Source organism: Silurus aristotelis, assembly GCF_946808225.1.
Source record: "Silurus aristotelis genome assembly, chromosome: 1".
In the NCBI taxonomy this organism is placed as follows: domain Eukaryota; kingdom Metazoa; phylum Chordata; class Actinopteri; order Siluriformes; family Siluridae; genus Silurus; species Silurus aristotelis.
The window spans coordinates 43,014,385-43,027,615 of record NC_139574.1 but is presented as its reverse complement, the minus strand read 5'-3'; the positions used below and the strand labels follow the sequence as shown (position 1 = coordinate 43,027,615).

At 48.8% G+C, this 13,231-nt stretch overlaps 3 protein-coding genes across 9 annotated transcripts; 1 reads left to right on the top strand and 2 right to left on the bottom strand.

Moving 5' to 3' along the window:
- Window positions 1–3: 3 nt before the first annotated feature.
- LOC310726277 (uncharacterized protein) lies at window positions 4–2,503 on the bottom strand. Of its 4 annotated transcripts, none has more exons than XM_083541680.1 (6): window positions 2,383–2,503; window positions 949–1,120; window positions 778–871; window positions 530–689; window positions 286–438; window positions 4–180 (listed from the first exon to the last, which is right to left on the bottom strand). In XM_083541680.1, the coding sequence occupies exons 2-6, from the start codon at window positions 1,086–1,088 to the stop codon at window positions 8–10; spliced, it is 720 nt and encodes a 239-aa protein (XP_083397806.1). In that variant the 5' UTR covers window positions 1,089–1,120; window positions 2,383–2,503; the 3' UTR covers window positions 4–7. The 4 variants fall into 4 exon arrangements, with proteins under 4 accessions (XP_083397806.1, XP_083397805.1, XP_083397803.1 ...); XM_083541679.1 differs by having other exon boundaries at window positions 2,336–2,483; XM_083541677.1 differs by lacking the exon at window positions 2,383–2,503 and adding an exon at window positions 1,818–1,933.
- On the top strand, window positions 1,987–8,104 carry wdr24 (WD repeat domain 24). 3 transcript variants are annotated; one of them, XM_083541457.1, is made up of 12 exons: window positions 1,987–2,238; window positions 3,183–3,479; window positions 3,672–3,779; window positions 4,333–4,693; window positions 4,766–4,943; window positions 5,020–5,695; window positions 5,781–5,890; window positions 5,967–6,055; window positions 6,431–6,535; window positions 6,661–6,998; window positions 7,087–7,271; window positions 7,488–8,104. In XM_083541457.1, exons 3-12 carry the CDS (start codon window positions 3,678–3,680, stop codon window positions 7,654–7,656), a joined length of 2,313 nt encoding a protein of 770 aa, XP_083397583.1. In that variant the 5' UTR covers window positions 1,987–2,238; window positions 3,183–3,479; window positions 3,672–3,677; the 3' UTR covers window positions 7,657–8,104. The 3 variants fall into 3 exon arrangements, with proteins under 3 accessions (XP_083397583.1, XP_083397584.1, XP_083397585.1); XM_083541458.1 differs by having other exon boundaries at window positions 2,158–2,238; window positions 3,198–3,479; XM_083541459.1 differs by lacking the exon at window positions 1,987–2,238 and having other exon boundaries at window positions 3,183–3,255; window positions 3,372–3,479.
- anks3 (ankyrin repeat and sterile alpha motif domain containing 3) lies at window positions 8,085–13,126 on the bottom strand. 2 transcript variants are annotated; one of them, XM_083541585.1, is made up of 16 exons: window positions 12,997–13,126; window positions 12,215–12,395; window positions 11,940–12,138; window positions 11,739–11,860; window positions 11,582–11,663; window positions 11,386–11,503; window positions 11,174–11,311; window positions 10,944–11,069; window positions 10,750–10,862; window positions 10,502–10,651; window positions 10,214–10,338; window positions 9,934–10,075; window positions 9,625–9,835; window positions 9,481–9,540; window positions 9,293–9,387; window positions 8,085–8,989 (listed from the first exon to the last, which is right to left on the bottom strand). In XM_083541585.1, exons 2-15 carry the CDS (start codon window positions 12,379–12,381, stop codon window positions 9,302–9,304), a joined length of 1,839 nt encoding a protein of 612 aa, XP_083397711.1. In that variant the 5' UTR covers window positions 12,382–12,395; window positions 12,997–13,126; the 3' UTR covers window positions 8,085–8,989; window positions 9,293–9,301. The 2 variants fall into 2 exon arrangements, with proteins under 2 accessions (XP_083397711.1, XP_083397712.1); XM_083541586.1 differs by having other exon boundaries at window positions 8,085–8,986.
- Between the last annotated feature and the right edge of the window lie 105 nt (window positions 13,127–13,231).

Below are 13,231 nucleotides of genomic sequence, written 5' to 3'. Positions count from 1 at the left end.
CTGTACGCTATTTCGTCTTGCGTCTCTTAGATGGCCCCCCTCCGGTCTCTTCCTCTTGGGTCTCAGTGTTGTAACTCAGAGGAAACGCCTCCAGCAGCGAGGGCTGAATCTGATTGGCCACCGCACATGCCCATAAACACAACTCAACCTTATGAGGGGTCCAGTCCTGTTGGCTGTCCGCTGCGAGAAAAGAATCAATATCAGAATCGGCTCTGAAGGTACCCTTGATGACTTCTTTTCGGAAACCAGCTGGCAGGAAGGTTGTGTTTAAGTGCTGGACGTTACCTTCGTTAAGTCGGTGTGTTTTGCGCAGAATTTTCTCCAAAAAGAGAGAGTAGTGCTTAGCCGTGTACCGCACTGGTCTCAGCTCAGCAATGCTCTCTACGACCTCGTCGGCCATGAAAGCGGCTTCTCCGGGAGCTCCCGCTGCTAATACCGCTACGGAAAGCGAGAGAGAACAAATATATCAGTTGCGCCATTTTCCTGATTGCTTTGAAACATTATTCCTCGTCCGTCCTTGCGGACTTGCCTGACGCTGTCGCAGGCCCGAGGCCTTTGAGCGTGCTCAGTTCTGCGATCGCCGACGGGACACAAGGAAGCAGAGCGAAGGCTTTCTTAGTGCAGCGAAGCACCGCCTCGTTGTCGTTGGAGCCAATCAGCTGCTTGAGGCGGGGACGGAACTTCCCTCTCTGTCGGAGACAGGTGAGTCACTTTGAGCATAGACGTCGGTATTTATTTATTCAGAGTCGGGTCACACCGGACGTTAACAATGCTTACGGTTGTTTTCCACTCCATGAGTTTCACCAGTTCAGAGTGCGTCAAGGAACGCTCTGTCCGAGCTAAAATGGCCGCCGGGAGCTCCTCCTGATACCTGAATGGCAACATACATTCGATATTACAATCCGTTTTTTTTTTTCATGTGTGAGCGATGTGTTGGTGATGCATTACCATTTCTCTAACTCCAGCAGTCTGCCTGAACTTTTCTGCTTCCCAGCAGCCTTCGCCTCCACCACAGCCCAGTATTTCGCGTAGACCCCTCTCCACACAGCCGGGTCCTCACAGCGGTATAGACGCTCTCCTCCAGACATGCCGTCAAAAACTGAGGAAAGCTTTTCAAAACCTACCGCGAGAGGAACCAAAACAAACCGTTGTCCACATCATTATACATTTTACAGTTGTAGGCTAAGATCTCCTGACGCAACAGGGCCATCCAGGGTATTGGACCAGACCACACCAGGAGCAGGCGCTGACCACGAATCCACCAAACGACAACACGTCTGGCCACCCAGGACTGGGACGGTAATGCTGGTCTATTTCAGGAGGAACTAGATCTTGAGAACCCAAAAGACTAAAGCACCGCCGCATCGATCTCCTTATCAGGCCAGAGACAAGGTGAAGTGGCTCCACTCTGGGCATTATGGGCAATGTAGGAGATCAGCATGTGTACATTTTATTGAGCGGAGTGTCTTTTTTTAAATGATTATTATTATTAAACTTGAAAACAGTAACATATCTTAAGAAAATGAAATATTAAAACACACTCACATACACATCTGTATTACCCAAGTGGGTTTAACAGATGCAAACTATTAAATTAAAATATATAATGCAATTGAATGAATAATAAAAAAGACCATTGATTTGATTTCTTTTTAGACATTTTATTTTCGATATTAGAAAATATTATATATATAAATTATATATAAATTTCAACTGTTGTTCACAAATGCACTAATAAACTGCGTTAATAAAATAATGTTTTGCGTTTCTTCCCCACCAACTGTACCAAAATGTGACTTAAAAACCGAGGTACGTACCGAACCGTGGATTTTGTGTACCGTTACACCCTTAACAAATATACATATATATATCGTCTACACGTGTGTTCACGTGGATTAACGTCTAAAATATTTAATATCCGTATTTTTATTTTAAAGCTGGTCTCGGGTCAGTGTGGACTTTTATTTTATTTTTTTCAACCGGAAGTTGAAGCGTGCCACCGTGCTTATGTATTTCCGTTGTCTTAAATAATAATAAAAAAAAAATATTTAACAACACGGCATATACTATTAATATTTGAATTAGTATTTAAAATTGTATTGTGCTAAATAAATAATTAATACTTAATTATTATAATTATTTTTGAATATCCGGGTTGATGTGCGACGCCGCCGCTGTTTGTTGTCAGGCATCGCGGTGCCTCACGTTAGTTCGTGTAATAAAAGAAAAAAAAAAAAGGTAAGTTTTATTGAATTCTTTCACTTCTCACGCGTCCAAATTACTAAAGATGGAGAAAAATTACTAAAATATACATTTGGTCCATAAAAAAAAGAACCTCAACGCGTGTTTGTCCTCACAGCCCGAAACTGCTAGCATACTCACTTTTTTAGCTATTAGCTCGCTAAGCTAACTTATACAGAGGGATTATTAGATAAATAACCGTTAAACTTTGAGCGCGAGCCGATTGATGATTGGTCCGGTTTCCTGGCGGACGCACCAATCAGAGTCCATTTTAATTAATTTGAATAATCGCAACAGTTACTTGTGTGTGTGTGTGTAAAGGGTTATAAATACTGAGGAAAAAAGTTGTCCTGGTTTGCTGTTTATCATTGGAATAACGTGTAAAATAATAATAATAATAATAAAAATGGCAGGAATGGTAATAAATAATTATAAATAGAGTGTAAATTGCCATAAAAAGGGATACAAATGCGGCACGTGACTGACAGAGAGCCGTAGCGATTCGATACTTCGATATGAGTTGCCGGTTCGATACAATTTGACAAATTTGATATTTTGCAAATGGAAAAAAAAACAACCTATTATGAGCTTATGAGCCACAGGTTTGTTTCAAGAAATAATAAGCAATAATAAATAAAACAACAACAAAAAAACTAATGTCTTACCGTGCAAACGTGTGAGGAATTTCCGCTAACATTCTGGAACCTTCCGGTGTGTATTTTGTAAATGTTTATATATAGAATAAGTTTGAAACTTCCAGGAATTTATGGGAAAATCGTATAAACGATGATATTCAAACATAAAAATAAGCATTTCTCACAAAAACGTTTCAAAGAAACGTTCATGTAATATTTATGTAATTGACGTGAATACCGGATGCGAATACGGACACTTAGAACACGGTTTATTCCTAACGAACCTCGCGTCTTGTGTGTTTTCAGGACGCGTATTTTAAGGATGTGGGAAACGTCGTCGCGAGATGACGTGCCACGTGACGACCCACGCGGTTGAACGGTAAACTGGCACCAAATTCCGGTTTAGATCCACAGACCCGGTGCGGAAAGTAGTAACGTCGTTAATCAGTGTTGTTGATTTGAGCCACTATGAGGTCTATGGACACGTTTTCCCAGAATGCCCGTGTGCTGGGGTGAACAAGAAGAAACAGGAGAAGAAGAAGCCTATTTCAGGGGGAAACTCGTCTGCCGTTTCTTGACGTGGAGCAGCTCGGAGCATGAAACGTGAGTGTCACAACAGACAGGGGTGCCAATATTTTTTCACATATGGATTAATGAAACACTTTCTGCTCCGAACAAACCCGAGAAAAGTATCTGTACCTGTAATAATAAAAGAATAGTTATGATAACAGTTGCACAACTGCAGCCTGCTGGTCAGGTTTAGTACTGTCACTCTTACACTCTTCTGTCCCTCAGGCTGAGATGGAGAAGATGACCTCGGTCGGCACCGTTAGTGGGCGGACCATGTTCTGCCTCCTGGATGCTCCGGCCAACGCCATCAGCGTGTGTCGGGATGCCACACAGGTTTTTATTCTTTTCTGTATTGGTGCCATTATAATGGTTACACCTGCCTCCTAACACATTGCTTGAGCTATACATGCCTTTAAGAACTACGTCTGTAACAGAAGCCACTCCTCCAATCCACAGGCCACACCCCACAATTTAGACTGACAGACACATAGGCCACACATTGGAACTGACAAAGAAGCCACACCTTTAACATTGGGACTAAGGGATAAAGAAGCCAAACTCCAAAATTTGGACTGTTGATTGAAGAAGCCACACCTCAGGAATCATGACTGACAGACAAAGAAGCCACACCTCCAACATTATTACTGACAGAAAAGCCACACTTCCAAAATTGGTACTGATTGATAAAGCCACACCTCCAACAATAAGACTGACACACATAGGCCACACCTCCACCATTAGGCAAACAGAGGCCACACCTCCAACAATAGGACTGAGACACATAGGCCACATCTCCACCATTGGGCAGACGTATAGGCCACACCTTCCACACACGTACAGTACGTAGTGAAACGCTGAGACGTTCCTGACGTTCTCCTCCTCACAGGTGGTGGTGGCCGGGCGCAACATCTTCAAGATATTTGCGCTCGAAGAGGAAGGCTTCGTGGAGCGCCTAAACCTGCGTGTGGGCCGCAAGCCATCTCTGAACTTCAGCTGCGCCGACGTCATGTGGCACCAGGCCGACGAGAGCCTCCTGGCGACAGCTGCGACCAACGGCGCGGTGGTGACCTGGAACCTTTTGCGGCCGTGCCGCAACAAGCAGGAGCACCTTTTCGCTGAGCACAAGCGCACCGTCAACAAGGTGTGCTTCCACCCCAGCGAGGCGCACATGCTGCTCTCGGGCTCCCAGGACGGCTTCATGAAGTACTTCGACCTGCGCAAGAAGGAGAGCGTCAGCACCTTCTCGGGTACGCGTTAAAAACAACACTGAGATCGTGGAAGAAGGATCTCCCGTATTAACACTACGTCTCTGTGTCCAGGTCAGTCGGAGAGCGTCCGAGACGTGCAGTTCAGCACGAAGGACTTTTTCACGTTCGCAGCGTCGTTCGAGAACGGAAACGTGCAGCTGTGGGACATCCGCAGACCTGACCGGTACGAGAGGATGTTCACCGCGCACACTGGCCCCGTCTTCTGCTGCGACTGGCACCCTGAGGACAGGTGGGTTCGATGGTGAGAAGTCTGAGAAAGTCCCTTTCCTCATATGTTTACTGTAAATGTTTATCTTGCTCTCCAGAGGATGGTTGGCGACGGGCGGGCGCGACAAGATGGTAAAAGTGTGGGACATGACGACGAACCGCGCCAAAGAGATCTACTGCGTGCAGACCATCGCCTCGGTGGCGCGGGTCAAGTGGCGTCCGGAACGTCGCTGGCACCTGGCAACGTGCTCCATGATGGTCGACCACAACATCTACGTTTGGGACGTACGACGGCCCTACATCCCATTCGCCACCTTCGAGGAGCACAAGGACGTCGCCACGGGCATCGTGTGGCGCAACCAGCATGACCCCGACGTGCTGCTATCCGGCTCGAAGGACAGCACGCTGTACCAGCACATGTTCAACGACGCCAGTCGTCCGGAGGTGCGCGCCAACCCTGAGGGCCTCAGCTTCGGGCTGTTCGGGGACCTTGCGTTCGCCGCCAAAGAGAGCCTGATGGCGGCCGAGGGCGGGCGCAAGCCGTGCCCGGGCGGGGACCGTCGCTACCCGTTCTTTTTCGTCAAGAGACACGACGTGATGGAGCGCTTCGCGCAGGTTTCCAGCGTGCTCAGCGTTTTCGAGTCCGACCCGGACAGCGGCACCAGGATGGACTGGTTCATCGAGACGGCGCGCAGGTACCAGCTGAGCGGGAGACCCTTCGGCGAGCTCTGCGACCACAACGCCAAGGTCGCCAAGGAGCTCAACAGACCTCAGGTGCGTCGAACGTGTCCCTCGCACCCTAGCAGTTCTGACCCGAGTGTATTGTACGCTAATAACCCGTGTGTGTGTGTGCGTTTAGGTGTCCACCACATGGACCATGCTACGGATAATGTATTCGGACACGGGTCACCCAACGCCCCCGGCCAATCACAACATGAGCAAACTGGGTAACGTGCCCCTCATGAACAGGTACGACTTCTTTACGATACGGTTTGATGATGAAGTCAGGTCGTTATGGTGACGCTAACTGAGTCGTTGGTTGTAGTTTCAATTTGAAGGACATGAGCGCAGCTCTAAACGAAAGAAACAAAGAGAATCGATCGGACAATCTGGAGACAAACCTCAACAATGATGGTGAGACACACACACACACACACACACACACACACACACACACACACACACACTCATCAGAAACACAAAACATCTCCATTAATGTATTCATTGAACGGTTGCTAGTTTGGAATAAAACATTACCCGGTCTGTAATAAACTGCATCCCTAAGGCACATTTGCCACGCTATAATGTCAAAAGTATTGGGACACACTGATGTCCTGCTGGAGGCACCCAGTTGTCCAGGGCATTTCTTTGGCATGAAATTTGCAACATCTCGAAAGAGTGGAGCTTATTATAAGAGTTAAGTGTGGAATGGGATGGACAACCTAATGGGTAGGTGTCCACCAACCTGTGGTCATACAATGCGGATTATCGTGTTGCTTTTCTTTGTAGAGAATGAGGAGACGGAGGGCAGCGACGGCCAGGCGGAGTATCTGTTTGGCGAGGCCGAGTTGGACGACGACGACCTGTACAGCATGGAGCACGACAACCAGGCAGGTCAGACCACGACGTCCTGCATCCGTCCAGATGTTTCATCTGGCTGTATGATGTTCAGGTTCTCAATTAGAAACCATTGAAACATTCGTTTATCCTACTAAGGAATCACGGTTTCCTCTGTGTAGCGGAGGAGGCGGAGTTTTCCCTCCCCCAGGAGGCGTTCCCGCTGCGCCACGAAATCGTGGAACACGCGACGGCACCCGAGCCACCGGCCGAAAAAGCCGAGTCCCCGCAGGCGAGCGGCGGCGAGGCCGAGAGCGTGTGCCTGACGCCCATGGAGTCCTTCAGCCTGATCTCGGTGTCGCAGCTGCTGTTCCAGCCGCGTCTGCCCCCCGGATTTTTCAACGCCATCGTCAAGGACGCGCTGGCCTACTACGCCGAGCAGGGCGACGTGCAGATGGCCGTCTCGGCCCTCGTCGTGCTCGGGGAACGGATCCGCAAGGAGGTCGACGAACTCACGCAGGTGAGACGGAGCGCCGCTCGCTTTTTCCCCACATTTTTTGATTTCCTTCGATAACGAGGGTCAATTTGGTGCATCCGTTACTCTACAGGAGCACTGGTACATGTCCTACATCGACCTGCTGCAGAGGTTCGAGCTGTGGAACGTGAGCAACCAGGTGATCAAGCTGAGCACATGCAGCGCCATCACGTGTCTCAACCAGGCGTCCACGACGCTGCATATCAACTGCAGCAACTGCAAGCGACCCATGAGCAACAAGGGCTGGATCTGTGACCGGTACACACACACACACACACACACACACACACACACACACACACACACACACACACACACTAGTATACTAGTATAGTTGGGGTTAGGTAATAACAAGGTTTATAAAACAAAGTCCTCGTCTAGACTAATCCATGCACACCTAATCAGCCAATCACGTCTCAGCAAGGCTACTCTAATTAACATAACCCCTTTTGCACGTGTGTTTCTGCGCCGTAGGTGCCACCAGTGCGCGAGCGTGTGCGCCGTGTGTCACCACGTGGTGAAGGGGCTGTTCGTGTGGTGTCAGGGCTGCAGCCACGGCGGCCATCTGGAGCACATGATGGAGTGGCTCAAGAGCTCCAACCACTGTCCTGCTGGGTGTGGACATCTCTGTGAATATGCCTGACACACGCACACACACACACCTATACACAAAAGCACATTTTAGTGTGTCGGGTCGGTGTGTGTGTGTGTGTGTGTGTGTGTGTGTGTGTGCGCTTGACAATGGATTACATACTGAAAAAGGATTTCTGTAGGAAGCACTTTTGTTTGATGTACAGCGGCTGTGAAAAGTCTGGAGACTCTTTTTTTTTGGGGTTTTGAGAGACGTGAACGTTCCTTCAGTTTAACTAAAGACACAACAGACGGACAGCGAACAAGTGGAAGAAAGTTCTCGTCTCAGACAGCAGAACTTGGGCTTGGGCTTGTTTTGGAGCAGAGAAGGTTCCGGAAAGCGAAAGGAATCAACAGCCTCCGTACAAAAGAAATGTGAAAATCTGTGAAAATATTGTAAATGTTCAATTCCGTCAGCGGTACAAAGAATAAAATGAAATCTTGTTATGAATCAATTTTAATTCTACATTCAACCGAACAAATGTAATAAATACGGTACGGCCAAAAGTATGTGGACACCTGGGCGTAAGATTTGTATTTCCGAGTCTCCGTTCGCTCTTATTATAAGCTCCACTTGATTCTTTTCAGAGCAGAAGATCTTCCACATCGTCCAACCTTGTGGAAAGCAGATCTTCATGGAGCTGGCTTTCTGCACAAGCGGCATGCCGGTGGTCTCCTAGTTCATGTCCGAAGACGAACCTGTACGACTGGGTGTCCTGATACTTTTGGTCACACAGTGTAAAACCGAATACACTTCATATAAATCAAACACACATGATCGAGTTCATACAAAGAAAACAAAATCTTTGCAAATCCATTCCTCCGCTTCGTAATTCCGTTCCTGTTACGGGGAACATCGCGGGGCGTGAAGGTCAGGACATCCGCACACGTTTCTATCGTTACATGATCAGATCAATATCATAGTTTAGATCTGATATAGTTATTATTTATTTATTTTTTTACATCCACGATTGATCATCTCCTGGAAAATCGTTCATGTTCTGGTATTGACTCCGCCCCCAGCTCCTCCTCCTTGGGGGCGTGTACTAAATCGACATTAGTTAAATATATAAATCGTAGGTTTTCCGAGATTTGATTTGTAGTCCAGCATTGATCGCATAGTGACGTGAGTCCACTCCAATTCGGTCGATTGTCTCCGTCTGGCGTCTGTCTGGCGCACAGGTGTGGGAGGAGCTTTAAACCCTCTCCTGCTTGTCGATTCATCGCCTTGCGATCGTTGTTTCTTCTCTGACGCTCCCTCTCTCTCTCCTTCTTGTTCAGCTCAGGCAGATCAGCGTGTGTTCAGGGTGGTGTGTTCACCCTCCGTCAGAAAAATTCTGCAGCTGCTATTGAGGGGAAAAAAACAACACACACACACACACACACACACACACACACACACACACACACATATTATACATTGACGTTTGCAACTGTGTGTGAGAGTTTGTGTGGGTTGATTGTGTGTGTGTTTGTGAGTGTCTGATCGGGAGTTTGAGAGTGTGTGTGTGTGTGTGTGTGTTTGAGTAACTGTGTGTATATGCGTCTGGGTGTCTGTGAGTTTTTGTGAGTAGTAGTAGTAGGTGGTGTGTGTGTGTGTGTGTGTGTGTGTGTGTGTGTGTGTGTGAGAGTGTGTGAGAGACACTCACCTGCAGCTGCTAGGATGCTCCCTGCCAGCTGTTGGAGTTTTTCTCTGGAGCACAGAGATGCTGTAGACTCTGACTGAGCGATTTCAGGCTGGCCGCTAAACACACACACACACACACAAGGATTTGAAAACCGTACACACTTTCCTATGCATGACTCTTGCGTTACAGTGACGTGTGTGTACTTGTACCTAGTTTCTCCTCGCACGACTCCATGCTGGAGAACATCTCCGAGTACACGTCTCCGTCGCCTAAGAGACCAAGCCCAGGTTCAATGTGGGGTTTAGGAGATCCCGTCCGACCCTAGGTTCGAGAGTGTGTCGCAGTGCACGTACCTTTCTCCACAGCCCGTCTGAGCTGCGTGTGTGTGTTGCGCAGTGTGTGCAGCGTGCCGTTCAGGGCCTGGACCTGCTTCACGCTGGTTTGTAGCTCGGCCTGCACGTTCCTCCACGCCATCTTCTCCTCCATCAAGCAGCCCTCCATCACTGTGCGCAGCTCCTTCTCCTGGGACACCTGGCCCTGCAGAGCCTCCGCCTCCACGCAGTGCTGGGTACGCACACACACACACACACACACACACACACATACACAGTTATACGCCCGTGCTGTGAACAGAAGTCAATGCGGTGTGTGTATCACGCCACCTTATGCAGCTGAATCGCCATCTCCTGCATCTCGGCTTCCAGTTTGTCGGCGTACACCTGCTCGAGCGCGTCACTCGGCGGCCGGGCGTTGCTATGCCAACGGGCTATCGCGGACGTCATCTTCCTCTTCGGGCCAAACAAGCTGGGGATATTTATAAAATAATAATAAAAAAGAGACGGGAATTTTCAAGACTGGAAATGTGACTTAATGGTAATAAACTGGGAATTTAATTATTATTATTATTATTTTTTTTTTTATAAACGCTCCAGATATACTCACGTGATTCCCACTTCTTTGAGGTCGTTCTCGGTCAGTGTGAGAAAAATCCTCAGGTCGATGTCCTGCTCCTCCAGCAAAGGGAGATACTTGCTAAATCCTATCTGCTCCAGGAACTCGGCCAGGTCCTGACACACACACACACACACACACACACACACACACACACACACACACACACACACACACACACACACACACACACACACACACACACACACACACACACAGTATTGCCTTAATATAGTTTGATAGAATTTATAGAAGAAAAAAATAACTAATAGTATTTACCTTAGGCCCTGTGTAAGAAGGGGGCGTCCCCGGTGTAGGGGGAACCCCGGAATTCTCAGCAGAGTCACTGTTAGTGTGACGACTCTTGCCCTTGGAGTGATGGGGCTTGTTGGGTCGTCGGGGGCAGCTCCGCTTCGCCTGGTCCGAGTCCTTCGCGGGGCAAAAAAGAGAAAATTAGAATTCTCTGGTATTGTCCCTTGAGAGGATCCTAATAAAATGGGGTTGGGTGGACTCGTTGCCATGGTTACCTCGTTGCTCTCTAGCGACGCTTCCCTGCTGAGGCCGAGGAGGTGCGGCAGACCCTCGCTGCTGCTGCTGCTGCTCCGTATGGTGGGCATGTCGTTGTCGAAGTACAGCTCATCTATTCCAACACACACACACACACGCTCTTCATGAAATGTTGTTTAAATGGTATTGAAAAGGTCTCAAAATATTGAACTACCTCGACTGCTGTTGCTCTGGCCGTCCAGGTCGTTAATGGGGGAAGTGACATCACGGTTGCAGATGCCCTCGTTCTGTTCGCCTACGTCGCGGAAGGTCACGTAGCCGGGCGGAGCCGACGGCGTTTCTGCCGACGCGAAAATAAGAACAAGCGCATTTTTTTACACTGAGAACCCGATTTTGAGCACATGGGGGGGGGAAAGCGTAGCGCTGGAGTGTGTGTGTGTGTACCGTGTTTGGGAGTGACCCGAAAGCGAGCGATGGCCTGAGGGCCGTCGTGAATGCTCGGGCCCCTGGTCCTGCTGCGGCTCGATCTGGCTCTGGGTGCTGCGCTGTCCTCCTCGGACGAGCTGGGCTCCTCGTACACACCTGCAAAATTGGAGAAGTTTACTCCAACGTCGGCGTTGGTGGAAATGAACCGGTTGTGAAGACGTTGTTGTGACCTGGTTTCGCTCTCAGGCAGTGCATGTCGATGAGGCTCGCGATCTTCGTGTGGCCGTACATCGACGCTAAACCTTTCGCCGTCTCGCCTTTCAGGTTCCTTTCCTCCACACGTGCTCCCTGCACGACACACACACACACGCTCGTGATGCCACCCGTGACCATAGTAGCTGGTTATATGCAGGAAAACACACTTACACAGTCAAGAAGGTACTGAACAATGATCTCGTGGCCTGATGCCGCAGCCTCCATCAGAGGGGTGAACCCAAACGCTGGCTCTCTTTTAAGAAAGGGGGAAAAAAAGGTCATGCTCAAGGTCACGTTCCAGACGTTTGACTTCGTACGGGCGTCTTACTTGATGTTTGCGTTTGCGTTGTTCTCCAGGAGAAACTTGACCATCTGCTGATGCCCGGTGCTCGTGCTGTGCAGAAGAGCCGTCCAACCGTGCGCGTCCTTGCGCTCAAGCTCCGCCCCTTGCTTTTACACAGGGACACATTTGCAGCCAATCAGAAGCTCAAGTCAACTTTAGTGTGGGATAATGACAAAACCGACCTACCTGGAGGAGGAAGTAAGCGATGCTCTCGTTCCCACAGCTGGCGGCTAACATCAGCGGGGTCAGTCCTTTCGCCGTGCTGGCGTTGACGCTAACGCCGGATTCCAGGAGCAGGTTGACCACGTTGTCGTGGCCGATGTACGCCGCGTACATCAGCGGGGTCCAACCTCCCAGGTTCCTTCCGTCCACGTCTAGTTTGCCGCTGCGGAGAAACGGCGAGGGAAAATGAATCGGGACGAACGAATCGGGATTCGGTGCCCCGAGAAACCATGAGTTACCTGCGAATGCACTCGGACACCACGTCGTACTGGCCGATGGAGCAGGCGGTGTGGAGGTCCAGGGGCAGGTCGAGGTCTTCCTGGATGTTCCCGCCGTCCGCCAGCCACACGGAGAGACTGGAGCCCAGCTGCTCGGACTCGCTCGCTTCATCGCTCAGTTCTGACATCCTGAAGATTGACTCTGACCAAACCAACATATACATGAACATCTCCGTACAGGAAACTTTTTCTTCGACAAATAATCCCACCTCATCAATCTTAACCCTAGATAGTATTTCTGCTGAGGATGGAGAGATAGATGGAAGCTGGAAGAAAGGGATGGATAGAAGGTGCATGGATGGAAAAATGATTATATATACACGAAGACTCTCGAGATTCCGTTATGTGCAGGTCTTGGAATGGGCCGAATCCCAATAAACTCCATGTAGCCTACATAGTGCACTTCTCTGCTTCCTGTTTGTACCCTATGTAGTGCACTTGTCCAGGAAGGACGGAGTAATTAGGGATACGACCTCTGGTGTGTAATGACTGGTTTTAAAGCTGGACGTTAGGAAATTTCAGCGTGACCTGAATATTACTGATTAAATTAATAAGTGTTTATTTATTTTTTTTTTATTTATAATCGGTTTTTGCTCGTTTCTTTATAGTCGCTACACAAACAGCCGAGTGTGTAGTTATGTCGGTCGGACTCAGGGGTGTGTGTGAGGAGAGAAAAGTTTATTTATACGAGATTATAACACAAAACTTCTTTATTAAAAGAGAAAATCATTCCTTGTACTTACTTAAACGACAACGCGACGCTCGAGCACTTCGTCTAACAACACGGCGAGAGAAGCGCTCGGGTTTAGCACATCTGTTGGAAACTCTGCGCGTGGAGGCTTCATGGGAGTTGTAGTTTTTCGCAGCCCCGCTCGGTGACGTTGTAAACGCCGAGGATGGAAAGAAAAGACTACAAATCCCACGAGCGCTGGAGGTGGGCAGCAGTCGTGACGTGTGTGTTTGAGGCAGAACAATTAA

Excerpts from the sequence above, each read along its gene's own strand:
- anks3 (XM_083541585.1), bottom strand. The coding sequence starts at position 12,381 with ATGTCAGAACTGAGCGATGAAGCGAGCGAGTCCGAGCAGCTGGGCTCC. Across the intron at positions 11,664-11,738 it reads AACGCAAACGCAAACATCAA|AGAGCCAGCGTTTGGGTTCA; the intron begins GTAAGACGCCCG and ends CTTTCTTAAAAG. Across the intron at positions 11,312-11,385 it reads CTGCCTGAGAGCGAAACCAG|GTGTGTACGAGGAGCCCAGC; the intron begins GTCACAACAACG and ends CCAATTTTGCAG.
- wdr24 (XM_083541457.1), top strand. The coding sequence starts at position 3,678 with ATGGAGAAGATGACCTCGGTCGGCACCGTTAGTGGGCGGACCATGTTC. Across the intron at positions 6,999-7,086 it reads AGGTCGACGAACTCACGCAG|GAGCACTGGTACATGTCCTA; the intron begins GTGAGACGGAGC and ends GTTACTCTACAG. Across the intron at positions 7,272-7,487 it reads AAGGGCTGGATCTGTGACCG|GTGCCACCAGTGCGCGAGCG; the intron begins GTACACACACAC and ends TCTGCGCCGTAG.
- LOC310726277 (XM_083541680.1), bottom strand. The coding sequence starts at position 1,088 with ATGTCTGGAGGAGAGCGTCTATACCGCTGTGAGGACCCGGCTGTGTGG. Across the intron at positions 872-948 it reads CTGCTGGAGTTAGAGAAATG|GTATCAGGAGGAGCTCCCGG; the intron begins GTAATGCATCAC and ends GTTGCCATTCAG. Across the intron at positions 181-285 it reads AACACACCGACTTAACGAAG|CGGACAGCCAACAGGACTGG; the intron begins GTAACGTCCAGC and ends CTTTTCTCGCAG.